A 21,595-nucleotide genomic window follows, 5' to 3' on the forward strand; every position below is an offset into this window, starting at 1 on the left:
GAACACCCAAGCAACAAATGTTAAAAACTATTAAAAATTAGGAATAATTTTATTTGGGCACAAGCTACTCTACGTACATACATCATCTAAAATAAATGTATAATAAATATTATTGAATTCACCTTTCAAACTAACAAAAAGGACAATGGGCATTAAAGTCACAATATGAACCTTTTTATATATAAAAAAAATATATATAAGACCTTTGACCTTTAAAAAAAAAAACCTCCAGAAACATACTATCTTTAAGCTAATAAACAAGACAGATGAACAGAGATAAATTCCAGCTTTTAGAACACTGGGTAGCACATCCTTTAGTCAAAATAAAATTACTCTATGCAAACATAACACACCATACAGCACTATTCATTACAAAGAGTCATGAACTTTACATCCCATTAAAATTAACTTAAGTTTTTCAGTTTTAGTATTGTGATACTGTAAACACTGTCCTTTTCCCTGTTCAGGCTCAGCAAAGGCACTTTTAGTAAAGACAACTTTATTTTCTAGGTTGATCTCAACTCCATATAATTGGCAGTATTGTGTTGTATAACATGTATCCAAATCCAAAAGATCACTCAGTTTCTCAAGTGGAAAACGACAGTTACGGCTGCTAAATCCATGACTGTATATTAGGAGAAGATCTCTACGGCATGATGTGAGATGGCGGTGAAGAGCACATGTTTGTAGGAAGTTCAACTTCTTAGCCAATCTAAGAAGACGAACTGGATTACGTTCAAGATAAGCATGATTGATTGAGAGAGCCAATGAAATGTCAGGAGCACAGCGGAGTCCCTCTGGAAGCTGCATGACACGCTGCAGGGCCTTGGTACAACCTAGTTAAAATAAAAACAGTAAAATATTTTAAAATTATAAATTTTACTACTAAAAAATCAGTGCATGTAAAAAGCCTAATTTTAATAATCTATTTTTTATTACCAACCTAAATTGTACAGCAAATTCAGTGCTTCATACTCTTTCCGGTGGTCATTCGGTGCCGAGCTAGAAACATAGCAGTCCAGTAGCCAGCTCAGATTTTCCTGTACATGCATGTCATTGATCTTCGGATCAAAATGCCGAAGAGGCTCACCACAAAGACGGTATGATGCATAAACAAGAAAACAAACACTTTGCTCCAGAATTGTCACACACTCTGTCCCAGATAGCCGCTGAATAATCATATCTTGTTTCACTGCACGTAGACGATCAAAGACAAACCCATACACCTAAACACAAATACACATGTCGTATTTTAGTGACATGGGTCCTGAAATAGGACTAGACACTTGTTAAAATAACTAACCTCCGTCCAAGGATGTAGATTTGGGGAGGTAGCAATTTCGTCAAGAAGATAGCGCACAGTCTTTTGCAACACATCTGGTGCTCTAAGGTCACTGGGGTTTGTGGAGTCTTTGCCTGCAGCTGGTCTGGCATACTCCTTCACTGTACGTAAAGGGTCTGCTCTGGGCTGACGATCTTTCGCTGTTCCCCTCAGTATCTCATACTGATGGAGGCGGTGCTGTGCTTGTCGCTGTCGCATTTCAAAGGCAGGGCACATGGTCTGGCATGTTCCCTTAGGTATTCTCTCCTCCACGGGCGTCTCCAGTGTGTTCTCTTTGTTGCCTCGGTCTCTCCATGATTTTTGACTTGAGGTTTTCCATTCGTCTGTTTCAGCCCTCCTTTCAGCGTTTGGGCTACAGTGACTGTTGGTTAAAGAAAATTTCCCTTGACTTTCTCAAATATAACCTTTAACAAGGTATGCGTCTATGCATGTGTGTGTGTGTGTGTGTGTGTGTAGGCACATGTTGTGCTGTTTACACCTCGGTGCTAGCAGCAAACTCAGTTGGCAGAGCGGAGTATCCGCACTTTAGCAAACATTCCAGAATCCAGATATTAGATTATTACATATATTTTAGAGTTTAATTTAATGTAGAAACAGGTTTCAAATTAATAAATGGCACTCACAGTGAATGGTGAGTCCTCCGGGTCCTCCTACGATTCATTTGTTTTGTCCGGAAATAAAAACCCGTAATCAATGGACGTCACATCCGCCCTGCAAAAATCTGACATCCTCTCTAGTTCGCTTTTACAGATAAATCTCATTGCCGGCACAAAAATGAAATAAACGTCTTTATATTTTTACACCGATGGGGTACCAATAAAATACTTCACTTTAAAAAAAATATTTTTACAAGTCCAATAGTATTACAAGTACGTTGTAGAAACAAACCAAAAATATAGGGAGTACAATGTCAAGTAATCATACCATTTCAAAATATATATTTTTTTCAAAATACTATTTGCAGCTACTACTTGCAAGGCACATACACCAACTCAAATCAAGAGTAAAATTTTATTCAAAAAATCAGTAAAAGGTAAATCCAAAGTATCAGTGCATCCACTCAAGATTTAAGACAGAAGAGCTTATGAGTACGAGCGGCTCCTAATTGCTCTTCTTCTGCGGCCTGTTGAAGATGGATGGTTTGTCGGCAAATCAGAGACGACAACTCCAGCATCTCTGAAAATGCTCTGCAGCATTAACAAGAGACAATTTAAAAGTCTGCAGTCAGGGAGTCAGTATTTGGCATGAAATGTGTTCATTCGTTATGGTATTTTAACAAGTTATAAGGTTGTTAAACAGTATATAATGCTCTTACCCTGAAAGTTGTTGACCGATATCCTTTGAAGTCATTTTCATGTGTTTAAGAAACTCTAGAGACATACAGTTGTCCTGTGTATTCCCATGTATGCACTCTTCAAACAACTTCTCACTCTCTTTCAGGGATGTTTCTGCTTTATCTATAATTGTAAAAAGTGTTGAATATTATTCACATAAAATTAATCATTGGTTCAACACAGACATTAGCAAATATGAATATGAACTGAAAGATTAACAGTAAACTACAACCTAGAAAATCCCTCTGCTCTCTGTTCATGTAGAAATTCTTAACAGGCAGTTCACAACGTGTGGTATCAACAGCTACTGCAAAGGACTTGTATTCTTCAGTGAACTGAGTGGCAGCCTCTGCTATAGGGGTCAGTGATGCAATCTGGTGAAAAAGAACCATCAAATGACTGTTGAAAACTGTCACATAACCTTAGGTCAGTTATTGTCATCAGTCACTTCCACAATTACAATCCTGTGAGGTTAGAGCAAAACAAAACCTAAACACATTTCTAGCTTAGCAAAAACAAATTTCTAAATAACACAGAAGTGTTCCTCAAAGTATTCACATCATGCATAGTCATGACTCTCTTTACACTGTACAATCCTCAAATGTTTATTTAAAACTGTGCAAAAAAACCATAGTGATTTTGTAAGAGTGGAAGCGGAAGTGTAAGAGTGGAAGCAGAGACACTTACTTTGCGATGAGAACTAGACAGAGAGCCGTTGTGCAAAAAAACAATTGAAGGTCAGCACATACTAATAATTTAGTAATACAAAAAAGACCAAACTAACCTGCACATCTAACAACTCGTTTAGAAGTCTGTTCTTCTCTTTTAACTCATACTGGCGTTTTTTATCCAAAACCTCAATACGTAGAGCCTCTTCTTCTTCCAGCTCATGGAGGATTCTGGCTTCTGCCTCTGTGCAAAGCTTTGTTGTATTGCTCTCCATCTAAAAGAAAGTTAGCATAGCATACATTCAATATTCAATATTTATCACAGTACTGAATGACTGGAATTACCTTAGCAGTTAGATAGGCCAGCAACAATGTTTGCAGCTCTATTATCCTTTTGTCATTCTCTGGAATGGGGTTCCGCTCCAGTTCTGTGAAATTCTCTGAAGAATTTTTTTCTATACAAATGTAGATTAAAATGTGTCATAAAATAGTACACATCACAAGGCAATAAATATTATATACCTTTAATTACTGAAATATCAAAATCTGGATGTAAGTAATGCCCATCTGAGAAAGTTGACTGCATCACATACTTTTCAAGAATGGAAGGTTCATTTTCTTTTGCCATGATTGCTGCAAATAAGTGTAGAGTAAAGACATTTTTTTTTTTTAATTAAAAAAAAAAAAAAAAAGAACAATAAACTTCATTATAACTTATGATGAAAGACTCACAGGTTGTGAAAGTGTGGGGGACAACTGATCGCCTTGGGGGTGTGCCCACTTTTGGTCTGGGTTTAGGTGAATCAGGTCTTTGAGGAGGGGGCATAGACTCATTGTTTGATGAACTGCTCTGTAAATGAGAATATATGTTTTTAAATAAACCAAACCAAAATAATGTAAAATATATTTCTGGGCCTGGTTATTTTCATGATTTGAGTGACAACTATATGATGTAGACTGTCAGACTAACAGGCCAACCTTTGAAAGAGCAGTTTTCTCAGCGGATTGAAGATAACGTGATTTCACAATTGTCCCACTTGCTAAAAAACAAAACAAAACACAATGTTATAACATCACTTAAATAATATTGTTAGATTTTAGTAGGCACTTAAATATTTTAGACAGACAGTGTAGCAGAACAACAAATGATATTACATAGTTACATTTAACACTTTTCTTTTCATTGCCGCTGTTGTTAGCCTTACTGGTAACATTTCCGCCCTTAGAACTGAAATGAAAAGAACACACACTTTAATGTAACCAACGTATGCCTCTAAGTTAACATCACATAAACTGTAGCGCGATAAGGTGAGTCCAATGCCGGGGACCACCGACACACACGCTCCAATAAAATTAAACCAAGTGAAGTCGACATTGCAATTGGCGTCACCTTTTAGTATCTGCAGAAGAGCTTTTCAAACTTCTGGGTACTGTTGTTGTTCGCCGGGACGCCATCTTTGTTTGAGAAAACCGCCTGTACGGCGTTATTTTTATTTCGACAGAAACAATTGCCCAATGTATGGTTCCGCCTCAATACTACTGTTGTAATGAATTAAAATCATGATAAATATTTACATGCAAACAGTACTTCAATAATTTAAGACAAGGCTCATTCAGTTTACATTTATATTAAATGATTTTCCATGAATTCAATAATTTGATCCAATTTAGTGTTCTATTTTAGCTAGTCCAGGACTGGTGACCCATCTGAAACGCAGGTAGACTACAATGCCACCATTAAAGAGATGTCAAAATTTCCCTTCAGCTAAATTTTCTGGCTTGTCTGGCTTATATGGGCTAGAAAACAATCTCCTTAAGGTTTCTTTATAGTTGTTTGTACAAGTCTTTAGGTGCTGATCCCACCTGTTTTGACAAAAGCGTTAGGGGGTGTGGATGTAAATAGGAGGATCACGATGACAGGACAGACTTCTGACTTATAACGTCTATTTTTTTAAGTAAAAGCAAGCCATATCATGTCAATATTATCATAATAATATAAATCTTTAATTAATAATAACACAACAGTGGGCCATTTGTGCCACCTGTCAATCTCTCCTCACTTAGCAATATCTTTTAGCGATTAAATATTATATAATTATATATATAATTTTAGGCTATGCTACATAATTTATATTGTATTCCTCATTAATGTTTTGCCAATTTTGTCACAAGGATTTTCCTCTATTAGTGTGGAAAAAAACACAATTGAGCTGATGTGGAGGAGGTGAAAGGCTGAGAAGTGCATGTTGAAAGATAGTTCATAGTGTCTCAAAGCAGGTCCTTGTTTCTGCTGTTCTCCGAAACTCTGACGTCTGTAAATGGATTCATCTTTGTAACTATGACCTCACTGATACCTCCTCTGTAGTCCCACATGTAAAAATCAGGAACAAACCGATAGCTCTTCAAAACAAGCATGATTTGACACCACTCACGCCCTCTGCTCCCCCAACAGCTTACCCATTTGTTGTAAACTTTTAGTCATCATTGATCGGCAGCTGGCTGTGCACATAGTTCTTCAAGAATGTCACAAACTTAGAGGGACTTCACAACAAAAATCTATTATTAGGGCATGTACTTAAGGCATTGTACAAATGTTCAAAAATAGTTACAAACAAATAACCTACTGTGTTAAAAATAACCTAAATATTTCAGCTATTCTGTTATACCTTTTCATTTCATCTTTGTCAGAAAAGAGTCAAAGTGTATAATGAAATAAAATTAAACAAATAGTCTATACACTGCTAAAAAGATTAAATGCAAAACACTCACATGGTTTCTTAGGACCTTAGCCGCCAAGACATTTTTGAATCCCCCAACATATGCGTGTATACAAATTTCTGTGCGTTTGGCATTGTATTATCAGTAGAATCAGTTATCACTAAACATTCCAAAAGATTTACAAACATGCTTATCAGTGGGATGTGAACTTGACCTGATGTTCGCTGTTTTTAATAAAATCCTTGTCCTGTTGCTGAGGGCAAAAAGGTGTCTTGGGAACAGATCTTTTTTTAAATTTGTTTTTATTTACTCACTCATTGCCTGTAGATGTGCAGATTGTTCTGACACTGATGTGAAAGTCCAGTATCCACCAGGCATGGGTGAGTAGCTGTGTGTGTGTGAGAACCATGTGCAGTGCTTTAGTGGAGCAGTGTAGCGTGCAGTGCAGGACGAAGCAGAGGCGGCCCCATCCCGTACAGTGGTGGAACCCTGTAATCCCTGCGTTTTCAGGAGCCCTGGCCCGTACTTGATGAGCTTGGGCAAGAAAAGGTCCCCTCTCTCTCCTGTGTGTCTCCCTATATCTCTGGATCACACTCTTTTTATCCCCCTCTCTTTCTCATGCTCGCACTTTCTCGGCCCTAGAGCCACTTTTGCGAATAAATGGACGGCTGAGGTGTTTGCTCAGCAACTTCATTTGCACAGCTCACTTTTATCAACAATGCATACTATCACACTAATTGAATTGTTTGAGATTTTAAAAAAAAATATATTTCCAATGTTTTGTTTATCAAAATAGATGTCATCATTGTTGTCTAAAATATGGTGATACTTCCATTAGTAGTCCTAGTGTCTTTAAATTGAGTCACTTTACACAAAAATATAACATGTAACGTATCTGTGTCTTTGCAGAGTACTTGCTCTGCAGGTTTGCATTACTGTATAACCCATAATTGTATGTGATGAGGCTTTGTTGTGGAGTATCTGACAGAGGTGTGCAGAAGTAGTGCCTATGGTATGGGGGCAGTGAGAGGGGATTATCAGGAGGCCAGGCCCCGAGGCAGAGGCCGTTTCCTGGCCTGAGCCCTGTTTGTCCTGCCTGACCTGGCAGCTCCGAGGGCAGATCCTCTCTGATACATCCATGCTCCCACGCCTGTCTGAAGCTGTTAGACATTGGCTATGAGTAGCTCCACAAGCTTAGTGCTGTCTGAGCTGTGGCCGAGACTCATCAGTCTGTGTGCGCATCTGTGAGGGTGACCAAGAACAATCAGTTGTGATATACCACTTTGGTCTTCTCCACTTTTAATTTTTAAAATTATTATTATTGTAAAGTAGTTGATCCTTTCACGTAAGATGTCCGATACAGTGGAAATCCTTTAGAAACTCATGAACTAGATACTTAAATTGTGTTCACCAAAGGTAACGCCTTAACATGTGAAACTATTTAAAGTTTGTATTTCTTCCTCTGAAATATGTCTGATGAACACAATTCTGATATAGACATTCTGATAAATGTTTGTACATTTTAGGATAACCATTGCCCACTTTAGTAGCCATAATTATAAAGTGGTGGTAATCTGGATTTTCCCCCTTTCTTTACATTGAAAGTAAACCAATCCATAAGGTATTATACAGGATGGTATGTACAATTGAGGTTAATTTATAATTATAATACTCCCCCCCTCCATAACCTCACAAGGCACACACTGGTCATAAATTAAGGGTGAACTCACAATATAATGATCTTTTTCCGTAAAGAAAGCTAGCCGATCGCACCTTATTTGTGGCTCTCTTTCCCATTTAGCTAATTAACCATTTAGTCTAAAATAAGCTTGTGTTTAAAGGGTGTTGTCCTTATATCAATTGTTTGCAGAGGTGTGTTTTGACTTCAGAATCCATAAGATAACAGTTCCCCACCACAGCCTATGGACTGTTTGATTATCAGTCTCTAAAAATGAAAATGAAATGACGAGGAGATTTACTTTTCAGGCCCAAAAGCTTTTATAGTTAGATTGGTTGTTTTGAGTGGTCAGTTATTCATTTTCAGCGGGTGGAGAATGGCAGTGTAGCTGAAGCTGTATTGTTTTGATACACAGAGAGGCCAGAGGGAGACCTTATCTGTAAGTCTCATTTTCAACTCTATCAGTTCAAACATAGTTTACAAGGCCAACATTAAACTATGAAACAGGGCAAATAGTTTTTAATGTATATGTGACCTTTGCTGCATGCTAGAGTTGAAATATAGACAACGCCACAGGTGGCTTCTTTATTTTGATAATGTACATGGACTTGCCACTCACAATGTTTTATTGTTAAAATGGAGGAACTTTTGAATATGAATTAAAATTTACCCTGCTTCAGAGCTTACAGATCCTTGTGCACTGGACGTTCTCCCCTCGTCATCAGTGACTCAGTGGCGTCATATGTCCGGCATTATAAAACGCCCCACGTCTCTCTCACCTGCCCTGACTGCCCCAGACTTACTCACAGCGGGATAGGGGTTCGTTTGTCTATAGTAGCAGTCGTCACGCGTAAATTACGCACGTGCCATTTTCTAATTTCAACTGAGGGTAACATTACAGGTTTTCTTTTATGAATCTGGCAAACTATTCTTATTACTCTGGCATGTGCAACATGACTGCAGAGAATCAACACTCTCCCGCTGAGGCCAGTCCTGTTGTCATGTCTCCAAACGTGAGTTTAGACTCGTCTCTGCCTCCCGCGCCTTCTGCGCTCATGCTGCAGCCTCACTCCAAAGACAACATTCTGATCAAGTCTGAGCCCAGAGGCAGCAGCCCCAATGTGGAAGATGCTTCTGCTCTGGGCCAGACCGAAGAGAATCTGCCCACTGGGAGCCGCCGGAGGAAGAGGCCAGTCCAGAGAGGAAAGCCCCCTTACAGCTACATCGCCCTCATTGCTATGGCCATCGCCAACTCTCCAGACAGAAAGCTTACTCTGGGAGGAATCTACAAGTTCATCATGGAACGCTTTCCTTTCTACAGAGAGAACTCAAAAAAGTGGCAGAACTCCATCCGCCACAACCTCACGCTCAATGACTGCTTTGTGAAGATCCCCAGAGAGCCGGGCAGACCTGGAAAGGGCAACTACTGGACCCTGGATCCCGCTGCTGAAGACATGTTTGACAACGGCAGTTTTCTGAGGAGGAGAAAGAGGTTCAAGCGCACAGATGTGAGCACTTACCCAGGCTATATGCAGAGCTCCAGTGCCTTCACTCCCACTCCAATGGCCAGAACCACCTACCCCAACACGCTTTACGCAGGGATAGGCTCGGGCTATGCACCCCAGCATCCCGCTATGCTGCACCATTACCAAACATCTGCTTCTGGGGTCGCACCTGGTCAAGCGCGCATGTTCAGCATTGACAACATCATCAGCCAACAACCTGGGCAAGGCGCGGATTTGAACTCCCAGTTGGCTCTAGGAGGAGGCGAGCTTGGTGCTATGAACCCTGGTTGCTCTGTAACTCCCACGGACCCATCAGCATGTTTTCAAACTCAAAATACCAACATATTAAACAGAAATAGTACTAACATCTCGTACCCATATTCCACTACAGCATCGCCTCCAAACCTTCCCACTATGACGCAGTCAGGCTTCTCGCCAGGGGGCTCACAGGTGTACTGTTCTGCCAACAGGGTTACACTGCCCCCAATACGCTCCAGCTCATGCGCCGAACACACGGAACAGCTACTGGGATTGACCAATATAAACTCTTACAATAATTCGTATATGAGACAAGCCAACTTTGCCTCGGGTCTTGAAAGATATATGTAAAAAGAACTTAAAAAGAACTGATCTATTTTGGTCAATGCATATTTTGTGATACACAACATGTGGGTGTAAAACTGCTCTTTGTATTTTGTTACCTATTTATAGTTAGCTATAACTAAAATTGTCAAGCTGAAATAAAGATATTTTCAAATTCTTTGAATTACTTGTTGATTAATGCTACTTAGCTCGGTTCATTCTGTGAGAATGAATACCACTTTAAATAAGGTGGATCATGTCATAGATATGTCTATGAGCTGTTGGCTTATAAATGGTGTTTTGCAAAAATATTAAGTTTTTAAGACTGGGATTCTAAAACACAATTGGGAGGGATCAGGGAAAGCAATGGAAAAAAAAAAAAAAAAAAGAAAGGTACCAGGTATTGCATAATTTTACCACTAGAGGGCAGAGATTATGGCCTTAAAGTATTAAGACATAGTTCCTAACAGCCTGCAGTGCAGTCCAAACGAACTAGTGAAAAATAGAATAAAGGTTAAAAGCCCTCTGTATTCTTCACCCTGACCTTAAACTTCACCAATAATTTTAGTGGTCAGTGGAGTTGTGTTGGTTTGGTGCAGAATGGAAACACAGCCAGGCAGCATCTCAGTGAATGTGAAACGCTTTGAGAGGCATTTTTAGTCTTACAAAAGTTGACAGCTTTGGAAAGCCTCAGTTGAAATAATGTGTATCCTATAGGTAAAGATACACGAATTTGTACCTAGATGTTTTCGCTTAGTCCAAAATGTTCCACAGTATGCCATTAAACGTATCTGTCTCAGTGGCCGTGACGCGGTAGACCAAGTTACAGGCTAGATATGTGGAGAAGAGACCCCGAATTTATAGGTAATAAAGCACCCGTTTATGGGGACAGACCACCTGAAAGTTATAGACGAGTGCGCCTTAGCAAACAAAATCACAAATACATAATTAGGGCTACAGGCTATATTCAATAAATAGGCCATTAGGCAAGATTCATAGGCAGAAAAACATGCGTGGTTACGGTTTAAATTCAAATGAAAACATTTATATTTAATTAAATTAAACCGCCTTGAAATAATTTACAGGTCTATTTCTGTTTTACAAAACGCATCCATTGGGAGGCGCTTCAGGACTAAAAACAACCCAAGGGATCAAAAAGCGTAGCCTAATGCTACTGTACCACTAACAGAAAGACCTTGGATCAAATTTGTTACATTATTTTATTATTATATTCTGTTAATAATGCAGCCCTGCCAAATAAATGTTATCAGCAAAATATAGTTTATATAAATTATTACATAAGACAGAGCCTTTTATTGATTCAAGACAAAGACTGAAACAGCCTGATAAGGATGGAGAAAAAAAAATTAAATAATGAAACACAAACCACAAAAATAACTGGTGCATTTCTAAATTGTCTCTCAAAGGCTCAAAAGGTTAATTATTATAGCAGCACTGTATGGATCAGCTGTACCAATACGCTGTGTCTAAAGCTCTGTGCCATTTGTTCTGGACTTGAAGGTCTGGTAAGGTTTTAAGGGACACTTTATATATATATATATATATATATATATATATATATATATATATATATATATATATATATATATATATATATATATATTATATTATATTTATTTATTTATTTATTTATTTATATGCCCGCATATACCTTTACCTATGAACACCTCAAATAAAATTTTGTAATGGATTAATCTAGGCTAGTTTATCTTAGCTCATCTACAACGGTCTACAGCGTCGTCAATTATAGGCCTTACTTGTTAAAAGTTAAGCTTCTTATTTGTGGTTAAAAGCCTATGATAAGCTTGTTCTATTCTTTATTATGGTTTGCTTGATTGATGAAAACAAACAAACAAACAAAAAAACAACAAAAACAAAAACAGGCGTATTACTGCTATTTATAAATCCAGTTATTTTAATAATTATGATTCTATTTTTTAAGCTCAGTCTATTATATTATTAGGCTATATTTATAGTTTGAATGGTTTTCTATAAAAGATTCATTAACGTCTCACAGAAAAAATATATACATAATCTTAAAATAAAGTTTGATCATTTTACTGGAGATGGAATTGTTTCTGGTGAAAGGAACTCTGGAACCACGTGACCTATTTGCTCCTATAAATACCTTTGATGGGGTAAAGTGGACAGTGTGACAGTGCGACTGGATACTCGCCCAATCACGTGCGTTAGAAGACCTCAGGACAGAGACTGATACAGGAGGAGGCATCTTGCTGAGCACAGTGGAGGTTCACGCTGCACAAATCCAGACTCTTAACTGCTAAGAATTTTGCAGTTCAGAGCTTCAGTCGAAACGCAAGTAAGAAAGAGCCATTTTCATTCATTCCGCCTGTGCCATGTGTGAGTCCAGCTGAAGGTGGTCTAAAGACGCAAAGGGGGAGGTCCAGTCTCAGTTGCAGCTCGCCCCTGAGCAGAGCAGGAGGAAGTGTGGGCCAGAGGATCGCAGCAAAGGATGACTTTAGGAACGGATATGTCCGACAGCTCTGCTTTGTCCGAGGATGTGGACATCGATGTGGTCGGGGGTGATTTATCTGGGAAGGACGGGAAATACCTCCATCACGACTTCAACTTGGACAATGACTCGGACGATAACTACTCACACAACGCGGCGGATGGCGTTCCCTCCCCTGGACATAGCGGCTCGGAGTGTCCCCCGGACCAGATGGGCTCCAGTTCGGGTGCAGGCTCTGGAGTAGGCGACAACAAACTCAGAAAGAACGCGTTGGTGAAGCCGCCGTACTCCTACATTGCGCTCATCACTATGGCCATCCTGCAAAGTCCTAAGAAGAGGCTAACTTTGAGCGAGATCTGCGAGTTCATAAGCAACAGGTTCCCATACTACAGGGAGAAGTTCCCTGCGTGGCAGAACTCCATCCGTCACAACCTCTCCCTGAACGACTGTTTCGTAAAGATCCCACGCGAACCTGGAAACCCAGGAAAAGGCAACTACTGGACCCTTGACCCAGACTCGGCTGATATGTTCGACAATGGGAGCTTCTTGCGCAGAAGAAAACGCTTCAAGAGGCACCAAAGCAATGAGATCCTCAGAGACGCGGGTGGGTATCTTCCTGGCTTTGGATACGGCCCCTATGGATACAACTACGGACTCCAGCTACAAAACTTCCACCACAATCCTTACCACTCACATCACTCAAGCGCTTCGTTCCCTTTCCCGGGCACTTCACCATGCACCTTGCCTTCAGCTTCCCTATTCCCAGCTCCGCATCCTCTACCCTCTATTTTAAGTGCTAAACCATTCTATCCCCAGTTAAGCCCATCTTTGCCCCATCTTAAGACGGACAGCAGCCCACCGAGCCGGCCTTCCTTCTCAATTGACAATATCATCGGCGCGACTAATTCCAGCGGCTCCGCGTACAGCGCGCCGTCAGGCGGACAGGCGCACATCCTGGCTATGTTGACACCAACTCTGGCCTCAGCCTCTGGACATTTGAATCTATCGCAGGACAGTGTTTCATCAGGAACACAGACTCAGACATTTGCTAGCAAAAGCCCCAACGTCAACACTTGCCCTTTTTAAAATAAAAAAATAAATAAATAAAAAAAAGCAAAAACATTTAATAGCCCTGAGCAAGTTGCATCGCGTGAAGGTAGGACAAGCACTCTGAAGACTTTTTCTTCTCCTATAGTTTCAGTATTTGGAGAGGAGATTATTTATAATTGTAAATTTGTGTATAATAGAAACAAGAAAGAAGAGGACGATAATGTCTTCTTGTTTTAGGTCTTTGGCATTTGTCTTAATGGATATTAATATCCTATTATTTAAAGCTGACATCCTATAAGGGGTGCTTTATAACACACACGAGAATAATATGTGGTGATTTATATTGTTTCCTTCATGTGCGTTTTGAGAAAATGGCACTGCTATTGTTGACATAAAGAGACGGTAAACTCAGGTTTATTATTGAAAAGCACACAAGGAAATCAAAGGGATTCCGCGCACCAGAATATCCCACTATGATCTGCCTGTTTCCAAATAGGTTCGTGACATCATGCCATGTCATTATGGACTGGTATTTGAGTGCTTAAGTTTGTTTTGTTGAAAGACGTCGTACCTCTCTTTTTCTCAACTTTTGAATTGTTGTTTGTTTCTATTCACGAGTTAATCTGTGAAAGTCATGTGCTGCCATAGACAGAGACATCTAAATGTTTAGAGGTCCTTTTGTTGTAATGACAAAGTAATAAATGTTTGTTGAACCAAAACATGCTCATAAATTATTTGCAACGAAATGTTTATTTTTTGGAACTCTATTTTCTAAATGAGAAATTGTTACGAACCTTGTTAAATAAAAGCCCAGAACTGAGGTGCGTGTAAAACAGCTATGAATATCACGCAACACTGGGCAAGTTTTCCCTCTTGTATGGCTCTTGTAAAGAACCGTTTTCTAGTAAGTTACAAAGGGCCCAGATGAATGGGGTACAAGCGAGGCCTCGGAGGTCCGTAATTGAAAGTGCACAAGGATCTAGCCGCGGTCTTTTGGGGCTTTCGTTGCTAATTTGTAGCAGCATTTTTCATCGAGCTCCTAATCCGCCATAATGCGGCTTTCTGCTCGTTTGTTGATGTTGTCAGTTCGAACCCCTGGTCCACTGCAGTGAATGTGAACGCAGTAAGCGGTCTGTGTGAGCTCTGCCACACACATTTAAAAGTCTGAAAAGCAATCTTATCAAAAGGCCCGTGTTTTGGGCTGTGCTTTCATGTCATCTGTGCTGTCTCAGAAAGAGAAGCAGCGGGACTCGCCCGGCTACAGAAAACAGGGCCCATTGGTCTTTTTCAGAGTTGTTGGACCACATGTTTCTTAACAGAAGGCCGCGTAAAAGCTTCTTTTATTTACCAGATCTCTGCGCAAACGGTTCAACTTGTTTGTGGGTGTTTTGACAGATGATTATTAAGAATGAAGTGTGGGAGGGCTCAGGCGCACTCTTTGAAACCAAAACCAGCAGCTCCATTGTCCAAACGCATTTCTCCTCGTGCCGTTGATAAATATAATAAGAATAATTTTCTTCTCAGCAGTGTTAATTGATATCCCACAAACTGTGTAATTTGCGGGGAGAACGAGGCTAAAAAAACGTTAACAGACTATTGAAGTTTATTCGGCACTGGGAGTTATTACGCACAGCATCACTCCATTAAAATCCACATGGAGCGTTTGGAGAGGTGGTTAGACACCCATTTAAGCGACTACAGGAACGTAAACTAATAAAAGGCATTATAATTGTACGCATGCTCTGCTTCGGCGCACGCTGGGAATTTGGCACGGTTTTACGCACCGCCATGGCTTTAAAATTACAAACTTAAGGGAATAGACATCTCGTCTTTAAACCACAAACGGTGCGCATTGACACACACACACGCACAGGCACACGCACGCACGCACACACACACACACACACACACGCACACGCACACGCACACACACACACACACACACACACACACACACACACACACACACACACACACACACACACACACACACACACACACACACACACACACACACACAGCCTAATCCTTTAATTTGATATCCAAATAGCTGATGCTGATTGCACTGACACGTTATAGACCGTGCTCTATACACTGCTGTCACTGGAAGACCACCCACAACTTTGAGCGCAAAAGCAGCGTTCTTATTTAAGAACAGGAACACTGTCATTGTACTTCATGACAACGCATCGTCTTGAAGAGGAACAAGTGTGCGGGCGATGAGAAGTGACAGCCAAATGACCCAACAGACGCAAAAGCACATTTATATTTTTAAAGGCATCTCTTTTTTTCAAAGCGCTTCCATATGTTATGCGCTTTAACATTGAGACCAAGCCACATGACATGAACCTCTAGTTTCTAAAACAATAGGCCATGTCAGTGCAGAGTGAAAATTCAATCAAATAACCTATTACTATTTTATTTATTTGTCTATATATGGGCAATATAGAGGCTATATATATTATTTCACCTGCCTGTTTTTTTCCTATAGCCTATATGTGTATTAATTTATTATTACTAATATTGTTGTTAAAAATCCTGAAAAGGACAAAGCATCAGTTGAAAACATCGGGTATATATAGGCCTAAATCACACAACCTGAATCTCTGGTTCTGGTTCTGGTTGATTAATCAGTAAACTGTAAATGGACACCATGTCGATGAAAAATGACAATTTGAATCTTGATACAATTCATAAACATATTTACATTTATGTGTATGTGCTATATTTTGAACATAATAAATAAATAAATAACAGGCTTATAATAATTATGTTTATCAAGCATAACACTTGTTGGTTTTATTTATTTATTAATTTCTTTATTCTAATTTACCACGGTGTTAGGTTATTTATCTATTAGCTTACTTTGCAACAAATTTGTTTTGATTTTAACATTTTAAACAAGCTTGTGTTATTTTATGAAAACAGTGACTTTCTACGAGCCTTCGTTCTTGGTGTGTTTTTGTTCGTCACAAAAATTCCTTACTTAATTAATTTAGAATGTGTAAATAAAACCTAGACAGTGAACTCCCCATCTTCTCTCAAAGCACAATATTAACTTTGGAAGATGTGCGGCCCACCGTGAGGCGAGCGCGCGCACTCCTTTGAGCCACCTGCTACAGCGCACAGCCTTCTGGCTTGGCTGTAAAGTTTGAAAACGGACACAAAGGGGAAATGATAGGCCTGGTGTGGTGTCTAGTGTTTTCAAGTTATGGCCTAAATAGGCTACAACATGAGACATTTAATTGGCTAAATCTAACAGCCAAATAGGACAGCCTTTAACCACAGTCACTGTTTAGCAGGACTAACACATCAACATTTTAAGAAACATGTCGGCTACAGGGAAAAAATACAGATGCATTGGGTTTACCAAGAGAGCAAACCCAAATGCGCGGAATCCTTTCAGCGCATGATCAGATGTCGTTATGTATTTATGAAAGTATTATTCTAAATTATAACCAATTTGTGCAGTTAACTCATATTGCCTTCAGGTAAAAAAAAAAAAAAAAAAAAAAAAAAAAAAGGTTTCGTATGGAGCACTTTCCCTGCGCTAAATTAACAAAACTTTACCCAGTCACATGTGCAAGATGCTGTATTACGCGCCTTTATTCTGACATAAAAAATGCTTAAGTTTTATTGCTCTAAGAACCATGGATCTTTAACTGATGAATGGAAAGTCTGGGCCGCTCTCCCAATTAATCCATGTGCAGCATCGCTATGGTCACTTGGTTGTTTAGGCCATGCTTGGGTCAAATTAACTCACGAGTGAAACCCAGCTCCGATTCTTGTGATATAGCCTAGGCCTTTGCCACAGACTCATGTGTAAACAATATACACGTCCAATATAGACCTTTATTTTAAGCAGCATGCCGATACTGTGTATTTTCAAAATGCACGAACCCCCTTACGATAAAAGTGAAGTTTACTATCCATACTGAAACGTGATCTCGCTGGGGTCGAGGGGGCAAACTTTTTAAGACTAATGTTTATTTAGAGACGCGAGCGCTTTCTATGGGACTCCCCCGATCCAACAAAATGCTGGCTAATGTGTTTAACAGGCCTAACTGGACCACCAACAACATATCTGTAAAGCCATGTGTGCCATGGGACAGACACACCAACATTACCGAGTCAACATTTTGCGTTTGATAAAATGGGTGACTAAACATCAAACATAAAAAGTCCATACAAATTATAGGTATGCGCAAAAATCGTAGGATGAGTTTTTTGCAGTGCAAATCCCCAGGGCCGGTGGAGCAGGAGCGTGTTTTCTTACAGTTTGTAAAATTGAATTAGATACGGTGGGGAATCTGACCTCTAGCCAGAGCCGCATATTTTTCACCCCTCAAGTTTTAGTGTTCCTTGGGTATTTTTATTTTTTCAGCTGGATCTGCCATTAGACATTGTGTCCACGCCGTGTCTATCTTTACCATCTCCCCTTCTCTGCTTCAACTGCCCCCTCCCTCCTCAAGATCCTTTAGTACGTAACTCTCTCCTCTGCTTCACCACTAACGGCGACGCTCAGGGACAGTGACAATGCTGCGGTGTTTCGACATGCGCAATGGGGTGTAGACCTATATAAGGAAGGAATAGGCCATGCTTATCTGAGAAAAAAAAAAGTCAAATCAAGCTAATATTGTTAGGGTATTTAAAGAGTATAAGAGACTATCCTACTAATTTATAGTTTCAGAGTTGCATCACAACCTTTGCATCTTCCATAAATTATAGCTGGTATACAATGATTTTCAAACTATGAAAAATTAAGTATTTATTTAACTAGTTCCTGGGTCTCACAAACAAATCACTGGTATTCACATGCAAAAATATTCGACTAGTAGCACAGGTTTAGAACAGTTTTTTCAGACAGAAAAGTGACAGAAGGTGGATCACCCTTCTACAGCATTCACCCCAAATCATCACATGGTGACTTCAGTGGCTGATGGTTCAAGTTTGTAATAAATAAAATGTTTTATAATTAGATGAAGACAACTTGTCCATCAGATTGTTGGCATAAAATACACATTTTTGAGGTAAAAGAATTGTTTACTCATTAATGAGAAAAAGGCTGGCTACTTCAGTTTTCAAGAAGCACTTCTTTCTTTCTTCTCAAGAGTGTGGCATTTGGGTGAGGCCAGTATCAAGTTACATGACAAGATATCTGAAATTGAAGAGATGGCACAGGCAGGAAAAGCATAGGTTGGGTCCTGTCCTTCTAGTGCAGAAACTCATCTGCCACACCTACCTCACCTGCCTCAGAACAAGAATATATGGAATTTGTGTGCTGTCTCTAGAAATAAATCCAAACACCTTAATTAAGAGCTTGATGAAGCAGATGTGGGTGAAGATATCCTTGTCTCACTAGGAATATGCTTCACTTTAAAAATGTAAGCTATAATAGTAAACAGGGGGCACACAAATATGGAACACCATACTGAGTTTCTATGTAAAATTTTCATAATAAAGCAGTATGCCATGTTTTACACTGACTGTGGCATTTCCCCAAATTCATGGTTTTATATTCTTAATTTTCATCAAACAATGTTTAGCTTTGCCAATGGCAGCAGTCAGGGTGAAGTCAGGTAAATTGCTCCAAATTACCATGACTACATCCAGCAGCTATACAATAACACTGAAATGTTGTACTTTAATAACAGTCCTTATGTCACAATACTAGCTACCATTCAGAACACTGTTTTTCAGAAGTTCATCAATCGGCTTATAACTGGGATTTTGAGCAACATGATCATTGTCATTCACCGATGTGCAGCCTTTATAGGTTAGATTACATTACATTACATCGTATGATAATAATTGGAACCATTGCCTTATGCATAGTAAAATAAAATATTGCATAAGATGTTAAAATATACAAAACATTTAAAATTACAAACAATCCGAAGTCTATATGTATTTATTTGAATATTCTGTATGTTCTCATGGATCCAGCGTTGTGTTTGTCTTGTGTGCAAAATGATTAGACCAAAGATCAAAAGTCTATAAATAAAGTCATCTCATTAAAAAAAGAAAAAAAGCTGTTCCTTTCCGAGACATAACACAGAGGGGCTAACACAAGGATACAAAGATGGGTGAAGCTATCCAAGATTGCACAGTCCGTAGTGGTCTAGTGTGTGTGTGTGTGTGTGTGTGTGTGTGTGTGTGTGTGTGTGTGTGTGTGTGTGTGTGTGTGTGTGTGTGTGTGTGTGCGTGCGCGTGTGTGTGTGTGCGTTTGGAAGGGGTAAGGTTAATGTTGTTCATAAGTAGTTGAGTCATTTGGCTAAGGCTGCATTGAAGGACCAGGCAGATGGCTAAGTAGGGAAAGTGAGGTTAAGTGGCAGTTGGATATTGCACATGTAAGTAGATCAAGAGAGGAGTGTACGCTACAGAGCCAACGCACAGTTTGACACACCGGTAAGCACATGCCATTTTACAAAGTGCCACCCAGACATAATTGTACACATCTCACAATTTATTCCAACATATTTGACACTGAATTCAGGCATGGGGCAAGTATGGGACTCTTCACAGGTTCTGGATAAAATCAAAGCATAAAAAAAAATTATTCCACATGGAGGAAAAAAAGTTATTTGTTTCTGCCAGCACCAGTGTTCATCATGTTGGCAATTGAAAATATATAATTAGGATAAACAGAAGAGTCTGCCGATAAAGCCAGATTTCAGATTGTTTTATCATGGTGTTGTGTTCTCAGCTGAAAACATTATTGCGGTGATAATTGAACTATAAGGCTACTTCTATACAGTAGAAATGTATGGAAGTTATATTGTTTTATCTATGTAAATCCTTCACAAAAACACTTAAATAACTTCAAAGACATCTTCTGAAATAAAACATTTACAGTACTACTTTCAGGCACTGAGTTGCAACAAAGGTGAAAACTTTGCCTTTACACCTTATAAAATGTTACTGCTGTGGTCTTTGTCATAGGTATGCTAACTGTTATGACAACGGCCCAAACATATGCACTTATAGATAACCTTTGTTTGCCGATGTGTGGAGTCTTTGATTTATTTCTACTGATCAAAGACGAAAATAATATCAGCACTAGATTAAAGTATCAAGTGAACCTTTTGAGATATGCTCTTATGATATAAAATATGATGCCAAGTAGGTAACAATCTACTCTTTTCATAGTTTTTGTCATTTGTTGGTTGGTTACTCTATAAAAGTAAGTGGAAGATCATTTTTGTGATTTCTGGTCACCCAAATACATCTAGAACTTTCACAGTAACAAATTTTGAAACATGATATCCTGTGGAAGAAAATATAAATGATAATATTGAAATTACTTTTTGCCTGACACAATAACAATAAAGCAGGATAATCCCAGTGAACAATTTTTAAGTCATTCTCACTTCAAAGGCACGAGCTGCAACAAATAAATAACAGCTTTAACTAATAATTAACCATAACAGTGATTTCTTTAACCCTCTACAGCTCAAATCGTATTGTATTACAAATATAATTACAAACATCTCTGCATTATGGCAAAGAAATTGTACACATGATAGATACTGATCCTAAAAATATATAGTTCTCGCTTTCATATATTGAATGATAAGTCGATATGACGGGTTCAGTAACAAAAACAGACACTCTCCATTATGAAAACTTGTCTTTTTTTTTCTTTTTGTTACCATCTTCTAGAGATATCATCAGTGGCAATAATGTATAATGGATTTTGTCAAGAAGGGAGAGAATAATATTTTGATGGCAGTAAAATACATTTGTTTTTTGAAAATACTGGTATAAACTACAGAGTGATCTACAAGCCTGTGATGTAGTTTACTCTGTGAGAACTTTTTCATTGTAGTTTTTATATGGCACTTATCTGTTTTTGCAATTTAACTCTTCATATAGTAATTATTGTGACAGGCCTGAATGCATCACAATCATAAAATGCATGTTATAGCAGAATGAGAAATGGTGTGCCTGATGAAGTTTGATGTGCAGGTTGAATGGGTGCTCTGTCAGAGAAAGGTGCTGTGTGTGAAATGAATGGGCCACACAGTCTGACGGTGCCAACAGTTTAGTCCCAGTGTATTTTCTGTGTGTTTGTCTTCTCTTATTGTACAGACCCGCTGGCCGTCCGGGGGGCAGACCTGTCATGAGGCTGTCGCTGAGCTGTCACGGACCATTGTGGCAGAATGCGATTGATGGGGACCAGCCACAGGAAGAGCATTGGCTGCTGAAAATCAGGAAATAGACT

General features: G+C 39.1%; 4 protein-coding genes across 4 annotated transcripts; 2 read left to right on the plus strand and 2 right to left on the minus strand.

The window, feature by feature from the left end:
* Positions 1-61: 61 nt before the first annotated feature.
* sac3d1 (SAC3 domain containing 1) lies at positions 62-2,180 on the minus strand. The gene is made up of 4 exons (XM_020933151.2): positions 1,966-2,180; positions 1,304-1,703; positions 944-1,226; positions 62-836 (listed from the first exon to the last, which is right to left on the minus strand). Exons 1-4 carry the CDS (start codon positions 2,001-2,003, stop codon positions 370-372), a joined length of 1,188 nt encoding a protein of 395 aa, XP_020788810.1. The 5' UTR covers positions 2,004-2,180; the 3' UTR covers positions 62-369.
* A 154-nt stretch (positions 2,181-2,334) lies between these two features.
* On the minus strand, positions 2,335-4,871 carry haus8 (HAUS augmin like complex subunit 8). The gene is made up of 10 exons (XM_020933150.2): positions 4,735-4,871; positions 4,508-4,572; positions 4,323-4,384; positions 4,077-4,194; positions 3,867-3,977; positions 3,690-3,799; positions 3,461-3,619; positions 2,909-3,050; positions 2,658-2,799; positions 2,335-2,529 (listed from the first exon to the last, which is right to left on the minus strand). The coding sequence occupies exons 1-10, from the start codon at positions 4,797-4,799 to the stop codon at positions 2,403-2,405; spliced, it is 1,101 nt and encodes a 366-aa protein (XP_020788809.1). The 5' UTR covers positions 4,800-4,871; the 3' UTR covers positions 2,335-2,402.
* A 3,780-nt stretch (positions 4,872-8,651) lies between these two features.
* On the plus strand, positions 8,652-9,854 carry foxe3 (forkhead box E3). The gene has a single exon (XM_020933239.1). It carries the CDS (start codon positions 8,652-8,654, stop codon positions 9,852-9,854), a length of 1,203 nt encoding a protein of 400 aa, XP_020788898.1.
* Positions 9,855-12,302: 2,448 nt separating this feature from the next.
* On the plus strand, positions 12,303-14,008 carry foxd2 (forkhead box D2). The gene has a single exon (XM_020933236.2). The coding sequence runs from the start codon at positions 12,322-12,324 to the stop codon at positions 13,405-13,407; it is 1,086 nt and encodes a 361-aa protein (XP_020788895.1). The 5' UTR covers positions 12,303-12,321; the 3' UTR covers positions 13,408-14,008.
* Positions 14,009-21,595: the final 7,587 nt, after the last annotated feature.

The sequence above is a fragment of the Boleophthalmus pectinirostris genome, unplaced genomic scaffold (genome assembly GCF_026225935.1).
Source record: "Boleophthalmus pectinirostris isolate CB_2022bp ecotype Guang Dong unplaced genomic scaffold, ASM2622593v1 HiC_scaffold_7, whole genome shotgun sequence".
In the NCBI taxonomy this organism is placed as follows: Eukaryota; Metazoa; Chordata; class Actinopteri; order Gobiiformes; family Gobiidae; genus Boleophthalmus; species Boleophthalmus pectinirostris.

Excerpts from the sequence above, each read along its gene's own strand:
- sac3d1 (XM_020933151.2), bottom strand. The coding sequence starts at position 2,003 with ATGAATCGTAGGAGGACCCGGAGGACTCACCATTCACT. Across the intron at positions 1,227-1,303 it reads ATCTACATCCTTGGACGGAG|GTGTATGGGTTTGTCTTTGA; the intron begins GTTAGTTATTTT and ends ATTTGTGTTTAG. Across the intron at positions 837-943 it reads GAATTTGCTGTACAATTTAG|GTTGTACCAAGGCCCTGCAG; the intron begins GTTGGTAATAAA and ends TATTTTAACTAG.
- haus8 (XM_020933150.2), bottom strand. The coding sequence starts at position 4,799 with ATGGCGTCCCGGCGAACAACAACAGTACCCAGAAGTTTGAAAAGCTCT. Across the intron at positions 4,573-4,734 it reads TCTTCTGCAGATACTAAAAG|TTCTAAGGGCGGAAATGTTA; the intron begins GTGACGCCAATT and ends TTTTCATTTCAG. Across the intron at positions 2,800-2,908 it reads AGAGCAGAGGGATTTTCTAG|ATAAAGCAGAAACATCCCTG; the intron begins GTTGTAGTTTAC and ends TTACAATTATAG.
- foxe3 (XM_020933239.1), top strand. The coding sequence starts at position 8,652 with ATGAATCTGGCAAACTATTCTTATTACTCTGGCATGTGCAACATGACT.
- foxd2 (XM_020933236.2), top strand. The coding sequence starts at position 12,322 with ATGACTTTAGGAACGGATATGTCCGACAGCTCTGCTTTGTCCGAGGAT.